Source organism: Schistocerca serialis, chromosome 3 (assembly GCF_023864345.2).
Source record: "Schistocerca serialis cubense isolate TAMUIC-IGC-003099 chromosome 3, iqSchSeri2.2, whole genome shotgun sequence".
Taxonomy (NCBI): domain Eukaryota; kingdom Metazoa; phylum Arthropoda; class Insecta; order Orthoptera; family Acrididae; genus Schistocerca; species Schistocerca serialis.
The window spans coordinates 661,817,459-661,827,825 of record NC_064640.1 but is presented as its reverse complement, the minus strand read 5'-3'; the positions used below and the strand labels follow the sequence as shown (position 1 = coordinate 661,827,825).

General features: G+C 38.7%; 1 protein-coding gene across 1 annotated transcript in view; it reads left to right on the top strand.

The window, feature by feature from the left end:
- The first annotated feature begins 5,088 nt into the window (after window positions 1-5,088).
- LOC126470542 (8-oxo-dGDP phosphatase NUDT18) overlaps window positions 5,089-10,367 on the top strand; it is a 173,237-nt gene continuing 167,958 nt past the window's right edge. The window contains exon 1 of the mRNA XM_050098473.1: window positions 5,089-5,543. Within this exon, the coding sequence (XP_049954430.1) occupies window positions 5,438-5,543 (106 nt within the window). The 5' untranslated portion in view covers window positions 5,089-5,437. The remainder of the gene's footprint in view (window positions 5,544-10,367) is intronic.

Sequence of the window (10,367 nt, the reverse complement as noted above, 5' to 3'; positions counted from 1 at the left end):
AAGCGACGGCAGTTTCCTCATATTATTATTTAGCGTATGGCTAATACAGACATATCATGAAATTACATATACATATGTACATATTGACACACAAGAAACTTAAGTTGGTCTTTACAACTGAATATCCAGTCCTTCAATCCAGCGCACTGCATCTGGAGTTGCTAGCAGGAAGTCCTCTTTGGCGCCATGATAGGCTCTAATCTTACATTCACTGACAATGTGGTGAACAGTCTGGTATGGAGCCCCGCAGTCACAAGCTGGATCAGGCAGCTTCTTCTACTTAAAGAGAGCATCCCTGCATCGCCCATGGCTGGTACGGATTCTGTGAGAGTAGACCAGGTCTTGCGTGGTAAGTCGAATCCACTTGGAAGTTTAGCACCTGAGAAGATGTTATGCAGGTGCACATCTGTAACTGCTTCCCACCGACCTTCCCATTCTTCAAGAGGTTTGAAATTCTTAGCAACCATGTCAGCAGCATCTCACAGAGTTGGATGACGTGATTTCAGTCTCTTGCGATTTAAAAGTGGCAGGTCGCTATGCACGGGTAGGTTAGAATTCCTGGAGATCTTGTGGAATTCTCTCATAAGGGCAGTACATCTGCGTAGATCAGGAGGCATTATACCGGTTAACAGTGGAAGCCAATAAACTGGAGTAGATCTGATTGTGCCAGATATTATGCGCATTGTCGTATTCAGCTGGATATCAACAAGCCTTGTATGATGACTATTCATCCAAACAGGTGCACAATACTCAGCACTTGAGTATACCAAGCCCAGAGCTGAAGTTCGCAGTGTGGTTGCTGAAGATCCCCAGGTAGTTCCGCATAGCTTATGGAGGATGTTGTTTCGAGTCCTCAGATTTTGAGCTAAGTTAAGAAGGTGTTGTTTGAAGCATAGTGTATGATCCAGGATGACACCAAGATATTTTGGGTTACAATTGTGACGAAGAACTCTGCCTCTGAAACTTACTTCCAGTTTTACGTTCGCCAACTGTTTATTTAGATGGAAGCAACACACTTCTGTTTTACTCACACCGGGTTGGAGTCTCCAGATTTTGAAGTAATTGTCTAATGCAGACAGGTCATTGGCTAAAATCTCTTCTGTTGTCTTCATTTCCTGGTGTTTGACGCCTAGAGCCAGGTCATCGGCATAGCAGTATTTTCTGGACAAACTGTCAGGTAGATCAGATAGATATAGGTTGAACAGTAAGGGTGAGAGAACTGATCCTTGAGGCAATCCGTTGTTCAGCTTCTTCTCCCTACTTATTTTGCTTCCAGTGATTACCTGGAACTTCCGATCACTTAGCATGCTGTTAATCAGTCGAGCCATTGTTCTGCAAGGTATGGTGCGGAGAAATTTGTAGATAAGGCCTTCCCTCCACACAGTGTCGAAGGCGGCAGTTAGATCAACAAATGCCACAGATGTTTTCTGCTTCATTTGGTATCCTGACTCTATGAAGGATGTGAGAGACAATGCTTGGTCACAGCAGCTACGCCCTGGTCTGAAGCCTGCCTGGTCAACTGGAACATTCTCTAAGATAGCACTACTTATTCTGTTATATATTAGCCTTTCAAAAAGCTTGTAGCAGCAGCTGAGTAGGGAAATGGAGCGATAGTTTTCTGCCTTGTTGCTGGGTTTGCCAGGTTTCAGAACAGATATTATCTTCACCTTTTTAAACTCAGATGGAAGTTGACCAGTAAGCAGGATGCCAGCCATTTCTTAGCTTTTCCTCCCATATGGATCAGGAATTCTGGATGGATACCATCGAATCCAGGTGCCTTAAGAGGTTTGAGGTCTTTCAGTCCAGAGTCAATGTCTGAAACTGTGAAGGGATGGATATACTCAGATGAGGGAGATGCCTTCTTTTTCAGGTCACGAAGCTGTCGTCTGATATGTCTTGTAAGTTTCTTGTCAGGAGGTACTCTTGAGGTAGTAATGATGTGGGAAGCAATTTGGTCGGGTGTTACTTCGGAATTTTCTCTGCATGCTGGTGCACTTCCTCCCAGTTTTCTCAGAAGACTCCATGCTTTCCTGCTCGACTGGGTAAAGTCCATAGTTGTGACTGTTTCTGCCCATTTCTGCCTCCGAGACATGTCCAAGCAGGACAATAGTTCCATAGCTATCTCTGGGTCACCACTTTGTTGGAAGTATTGGTACAGTGTTTCACTTTCCTCATTCCATCCTGGAACATATTCTTTTCGGTATCCTCTTGGCATACACTTTTTAGCTCTTGCTGTTACTGCACCAATGAAGCGTTGATAGTTATTATGTGATGGAGGTATCCATCGAATGGTCTTATCCAGTTCCATTGAAAACTTCATCCAGTCGGCTTTCTGGAAATTCCATCGAGCATGTGGAGTTGATCGTATGACAGGAACAGTGCAGCCAATTTGTATTATTACACGTCTGTGTTGGCTGTGAGGAAAGGCATCTATCACTTTCCTTGTGTTGTTGATGGGAAAGCCAGTTTCGCTGCAGCTAACAAAGCATAAGTCAGGATTTGAATCCTTGTCCCAAGCAGCTGACCTGAAAGTGCCTTGATCTTTGGCATCAAACACTAGATGAAGATTATTCTCTTCGATCCATTCTGCAAGCATGTTCCCATTTTCATCATTTTGAGAGTACTTCCAAAGTTCATGGTGACTATTGAGGTCTCCTATGTAAATTGCAGGATGTTCTGCTGTGTGTAGGACAAAATTGGGCCATGTTGTTTTGGGTGGTTTGTAAACATTTGTAATAGTAATGCCGTGCAATTGTATGACAACTGTATGTATAAAAGCCTCCACACTTACAGAAATCAGTGAAGCTTCGTTTATGTTGTTACGGACATACGTAGCAATTCCATACACCTTTTGTTTTGGGTGGTTTGTAAACATTTGTAATAGTAATGCCGTGCACTTGTACGACAACTGTATGTATATATGCCTCCACACTTACAGAAATCAGTGAAGCTTCGTTTATGTTTTTACGGACATACGTAGCAATTCCATACACCTTGTGGTAAGTTACACCAAGTGCAGAATATCCAGGAATTCGACCTCGGCTTCGACATATTTCTTCGCTGGAAACACGAGTTTCTTGAATGGCGACGACATCGATATTGTTGTCCAGCAAAACTTTTGACAGGTAGTCACACTTTGCCCTGCTAATGCTTTCGATATTCAGTTGAAGGAGTCTGATAGTTGGTCCACTGTTTCTTGTTAATGAGCTCTGAAAAGAACTGTTTCTGCTATTTAGTTGATATGTCATTGCCAGGAGATCCTATAAATAGTCTGTCTGCCTGTAATCACTGTTGCTCAATTAGCACCACCCAGGAGGCACGTGTAGGGTATTTTAAGGTTAAACCTACAAATGTGAGCAACGCTACCTCCTCATATTAACTTCACACATTACACGGCAAACCTGACGACTGATGAAATTATTTCGGAATTCACATGGAGACGTAAAAATATCCATTTACGCTCGCAGCTCCTTATGTAACACTGCAAAATAATGGCACGAGGAGGGTAAGTTCACCACAAGAACGACTGACAGCGACATCCTGGTAACAGGCAGAAATTAAAAAGACATAGTTTTCTACAGGAATGTCCAAACAAGCATTGAGCGAAATAATACCTGACGCATGCGAAGTTATACATGCTGTTATGAAGAAGAATTTAATGACAATAAGTGAAGTATCTCAGTTATTTAAACTATCAATTGCGACAAGTTACAGCTATTTTCTAAATTTTTGTACGTCCATACAGGATGTTAGGAAATTCCCGTTAAAAACTTCTAGGCCTTGTAGACGGCAGAGAGTACATAATATTTTGAATTACAACCCATGTTCGGAAAGTACCATTTAGTTCTACGACGGTTTCAATTCAGATATTTAACTCATCCAATTCTGCTTGAAGAATTGAATTAGACGTGGTGCAGTACAATTATTAGGTAACAATTCGAAACCAAACAGAACGAAACATCCATTTATCACTTAAGCACACTTTGTTGTATTAACACTTAAACATTACGTGTTTACATTATTCCAAAACAAAAAAGAACCCATCATACAGTACGTACGTAACGTATAATGTTTAAGTGTTACTACAAACAAATATGCTTAAGTGATAAATGGATATCACGTTGTATTTCCTTTCGAATTGTTACCTAATAACTGCACGGCGTCGCGCCCAATTCACTTCCTCACGCAGAAGTGGATGAGTTAAACATCTGAATCGAAACCGTCGTAGAAAGGAAGCGGTACGTCTCCGGACATGTTATTCAAAAATATTGTGTCTGCGCTCCCCTCTACAAGTCCTAAAAGTTTGTAACGGGAATTTCCGAACACCCTGTATATTCGAATAAATCATAGGATTGACCAATGAAGTATCTTTACTTTGTTTTGGAGTAGATAGGATTTTCAGTTCCCTACAAGAAGTCTACAAGCAACCTGTTATGGGTTTTGCACCAAAATATAAAATTCCATTCAGAATTCGTAGTCTACCGTACTGAAATGTTTGACTTGCGATATTGTGGTAGTGAACTGTACAATATATCTTTAATTCATAGTTGTTATCAACCACATAGTCCATTAGGGACTAAATGTATGACACACAAGTGTAAGAACCCCGATGTCTCTGAAGAGACAGCTGCAAGATGTTCCTTTTTAAACTTAACACAATATTCTGATCTCATACCTCTGCAAATTTCTTTTTTTAAATTATGTTATCTACGCTGCACGATAGATTATGGACCAGGCAGTATTGAATGAATAATAATTTTAGTTGTTTTTCCAACGACTTATAAAAAATACCAATTTTCGATTTGCGAAAGGGTTAATTGCTCTTCTTTTCTCTGTTAAAGAACAATAAACAGCTGCTTTCTTGATCGATGTAATCCGTGATCTTACCTATCTACAGACTTGTGTGACTCTAATGTATTCCAATAAATGCACCAATGAACTCCCTAAAGGACTGATCCATAGCAACGAATTTAGCTTTTACTGTGTATGCAAAGAAGAGAAGCACTAGACTGAACAGACAGATGCCTGAAACATGTTTCGCACTCCTATACACACGCTACGATTTGTCTGGACTGATGTGATTTGGGCGCACAAATATGAGCAGTTCTGCTCAAACCTTCATCGTCCAGGCTTGCGCAAAAATCTCCTGTCGACCCCCTACGATCTGTCTGCGCAGATAGAGCGTTGTGTGTGGGTCCACCGTCTTGTAAGCCAGCAGGCCAGTTGACTGGCGGTGTGTTGGTTTGCGACTGCATGCGCAAGTTTTCGTTGCCTGTGAAAACACGGCGTTCCGAAGAAGCTTGATGCATGTTTCTTATGGTAATGGTTGGTGATGATGTAGGCAGCAGTAAAGGTTAAGTAACGGGTGCACAGTGTTTACTGTATTTGATGTGCCACGCCTGTCCTTTTTATAACAGTACTTCGTGTGAAATTCAGTATGGATCGAATAGAAGACACAATTTCGGCTATATTAAACGGCCTCGCGGCGGATGAAACGCAAGATTATTGCGATTTTACATTGGAGGAACAAAACGAAGCAAGTGGTAGGTGTGCCTGGTCATGTTTTGTGATTTTACAAATTTCATGAGTTAGCGTAATAAAATGCAGGAAATGTTAAGAATGGTAGAGAACCGAATAGCCATTACTTCCCTGATGTGAAACAGGTGTAGGATTATTATGTTTAGATGACTGTGTGTATTTACCGAATGTTTTTGTGGTTCGAGTGAGGTGAATGGTGACGATATTAACATTGTCTGGGAAAAAAGTCACATTCACTGTGCAGTTGTGGTCTGATTTTCGAGCAATAGTGTAATGCCTCTAAGCTTCGGAGAACTTAGTTCGTATGGCTTTGCAGTACGAAACATGTAGCATCACTCAGCCTGAACCAGGAAAGCCAATTCTAGACACCCCACCCCCCTCCACACTCTCTCTCTCTCTCTCTCTCTCTCTCTCTCTCTATGGATGGAGACCATGGTTTCCATTACATTGTTTCAAGCAACACCCTGTCAACCATTTTTAATGTTTTCATTGTTATCTGCCGTTTTTTTTAAGGCTAAGATTAAAGATCTTTTTAAGAATAAGAATCTTTATTAGCCGTTCAGTATTTTCTTATACAATGGGCTTCGTCAGTAAGTTCAATTACAGTATAAAGATGGTTATATTCTCATAACAATGCATATATAAATCATATGAAATATAGTGTAGTACAATAGCACACATTTGGAATATTATATATTATTAATTTTACAGTAAAAAGGAAAACATTATACAGATTTATATTAAGCAGGGAGTATTCATGTTGATGACACTATGTCATTATCATATACATGTTGATAACACTATGTCATTATCCTAAGCTATTGATACAAATTTAGGTCCTACTACAGGCAGAGGTACCTTTCTCTATATTAAAACAGCAAATCTGCCATATTACAATCTTTAAATTCATCAACTGAGTAAAATGCTTTACCTTTGAGCCATTGACCCAATGTTGTCTTAAATTTACTTTTAGATACTGTTTGTACAATTTTAGGGAGCATATTAAACAGTTCGAGGCCTACATATTTATAACTATTATGTATCGTAGACAGTCTAGAGTATGGCAGATCAATTGTGTGATTTCGTCTTGTTTTGTGGGTGTGGACAGATGACCTAAGGAGATATTGAGCTATGTTTTCTTTTACGTGTAGTAAGCAATAATAGATGTACAAACAAGGAACTGTCATCATGATAAGTTTTTTGAAATGTTCCCTGCATGTATCCCTAGGAGATAAACCCACTATACATCGAAGAGCTTTTTTTTTTTTGCCATCTGAAAATTGATATTGAATTGGGAGAATTTCCCCAAAGCAGAATACCATATGCAAGATGGGGGTGGATATAAGAAAAATATGAATGCAGCAGTAAGTTTTGGCTGACATTACTCCTAAGCTTATAAAGTAGGAACATAGCACGTGCAAGTTTAGAACAGACGTATGTGATATGTTTATCCCAGCTAAGTTTCTGGTCAATCGTCATTCCTAGCAGTTTAACGGACTTATTTTCTTTGTTTGATACCTTAAAATTAAAGAATATTTCCTCAGTTTTTGTTTCATTTATGAATACGGTGTTTGCACTAAATCAATGAACAGATTTTTCAAATATTATTTTTTTTTTTCTCGTATAGATTCAAGAGTCTGTCCTGAATTGATAAAAGTTGTATTGTCTGCGTAGAGGACTGTTTTACAGGGTAAATACTGTGGCATATCGTTAACATACACTACAAACAGGAAGGGCCCAAGTATGGAGCCCTGTGGCACACCTCTTTTTATTGTTTGTGGGTTTGACAGCTGCCCATTTACACTAACAAATTGTACACTGTTGCTTAAGTAGGATTCTAATAATTTCAGGGTGTCCTCTTCCATGCTGTAGTGTCTTAATTTCATGGTCAAAGTACTATGAGATACAGTGTCAAATGTTTTACTCAGGTCTAGGAGAGTAGCACAGTAGATTAATTGGAAATACGGAAGCGTCCGATCCCACCCGTCTGCTTTGACCCATGACGTCACAAATATGGCGGAAACAAAAACAAACACACACACTTTCCACAAGAAGCCTAATGACACTAACGTGACAAGCGCGGGAAATGGGGTGTTTTGGGTGGGGGGCAAACTAAATATAAACAAATTTAGACGCCTTGCGTAGCTACAACGTGTAAGTGAAGACAGCCATGCATGAATACCCACCCACCTCCCCAGGGGTCGTAACCCCTGCAACCCATAGAAGATAAAGATGCTTCAGTAGCTGATTAGTGTTTTTTGTCTTTTTTTAAAAAAAAAATCTCACGGGATAGAATGAACAGATCAGAAAGATAAATATAATAAACTAAAACAGAAATTCGAGGAAACATAATTAAAATAAGTAATAAGTGTTTTTAATTAAAAAAAAAAATCTCACGAGATAGAATGAACAGATCAGAAAAGTAAATAAAATAAGATAAAACAGAACTGGAGACAGCCACACTCAAACCAAACTCCGCGCCGTCATGACGTCACACACGACAACACCCTTACGTCACGGGTCAAAGCCGACGCGTGGGATCGGATGCTTCTGTCGACCCGATTAATTTATTTTCAAAGCCATCATATATATCACTAACAATATTTTCAACTGCTTTAACTGTGGATAGTTTATACCTGAATCCATACTGTGAGTTACTTAACAAATTATTCCTCTCAAAATAGTGATTAATTTGTTGGTGAACACAGTCTTCGATTATTTTAGATATTATTGGGATTAATGAGATAGGGCGATAGTTACTTGGATTTGATTTATCTCCTTTCTTAAATATGGGAATAGTTACTGCTATTTTCAAACAGTCGGGGAAAATCCCTTGCTGTAATATATGGTTAATGAGAGTGGTTAGAGGGGGCAGAATATCACTTGATATCTTCTTGATGACAAAGTTTGACAGACCATAGAAGTCCTTTGCTTTGGAACTACTTAGTTTGCCTACTGCTTTGCTAACATCATGTTTAGTTACTGTTGCCCAGCAGAATTTATGGACTACATACTTATTTGAACCTAAGAGTTTTAGCATCAAGCGTGGCATTGAGGGGAGACAAATCTTGTTGTAAACTGAAATTAACAAAGTGTGAGTTTAAGATATCTGGGGCTGTGGGTATAGCTAGTTGAGTTGTTGGTCCATTTATTTCACTTTTAATTACTTCCCAGGCAGCTTTACAGCTGTTTCTGGATTTAAGAATATAGTTATCATTCGCCCTACGTTTTGCCAAACTTATTTCAGATCTATAAATTTTTCTTATTCTAATGTACATCTCTTTGTACTCGTTGCTGTTATGAGATCTGTCCTTAAACATAAGAAGCATAATCCTGATGCTGTTGAGGTATGGTGTAAACCAATTATTTAGTCTCTGTGGTTTATGAGCTTGGTTATTATTCTGTCTTTTTACCAATCTGGGACAACACTCGTCAAATATTCTTACAATTTCCTCTAAAAATAATTTGCTTGTGTTATTCACACACATATCTTTGTATAAGATGTCATTCCAGTTAACTGACCTTAATCTAGTTCTAATCTCTCTTATGTTGCATTCATTCAAAGGTCTAACAGTTTTGTGTTGTTCATCTGGAATGCTGACTGGAACTGTAATCCATAGGCCATCATGGTCAGCTAGGCCTAACTTGACTACTCCAATTTCAACATTATTTTCATGGATATTACTTATTATATTGTCTAAGCATGCATTATATCTTGTAGGCTTATCATTTAAACAATAGCAATCAAAAGCTCTTAGGCTATCCAAGAATTCCAATATGACATGACTCTGTACCTTGATATCCATATTAATATCACCAAAAATTAAGACTCTGTGGTTTTTATATTTAGGCTTAGTTAGTAAGACTGACAGTTTTTTTTAAATTTACCATAAATTCATATTCACTAGAAGATGGTGTGCGATATACAGATGCAACAATAATATTATGTTTAGGTATATGTACAACTGCAGCCTCAAAGATGGTGTCTATACACAGGTCTGTGACATCAGTAATAAAGTATTGTAGATTTAGTCCATTCTTAATATATATTGCAACAGCCCCATTTCCAATTGTTGGTCTGCAGTAACTACTAGCTAAGGAGTAACCAAATGGAATATTGAGGTCAATTTCTGATGAATATAGCCAGTGCTCGTTTACACTAAGTATACCACAGTTGGAAGTTTCTAACCAGTACTGCAATTCTTCCAACTTCTTTCTTAAAGACTGTACATTGATATGTAAGAACAGAAGACTATTTTTGCTAACCCTGGGCAGTAAAGATGAGGGTTCAGATTGTCTTCTTAAGGGCACTTCTATACAGCTGATATCTCGTTTAGAACTTTTCTCCACAATACCGCAATGAATAGTGTAGGAGTCATATATATCACAAATTTTAAAATGCTCAGAACCATGTACGCTAAGTTCTTTTTATGTTCATCATTGTATCTGCCGCTGTTACAATATTATCTGGTCGTTAGAGGACAATATGAAAGTGAATCGGGTCGACAGAAGCGTCCGATCCAACGCGTCGGCTTTGACCCGTGACGTAAGGGTGTTGTGTGTGACGTCATGACGGCGCGGAGTTTGGTTTGAGTGTGGCTGTCTCCAGTTCTGTTTTATCTTATTTTATTTACTTTTCTGATCTGTTCGTTCTATCTCGTGAGATTTTTTTTTAAAATTTAAAAACACTTATTACTTATTTTAATTATCTGTTTCCTCGAATTTCTGTTTTAGTTTATTATATTTATCTTTCTGATCTGTTCGTTCTATCCCGTGAGATTTTTTTTTAAAAAAGACAAAAAACACTAATCAGCTACTGAAGCATCTTC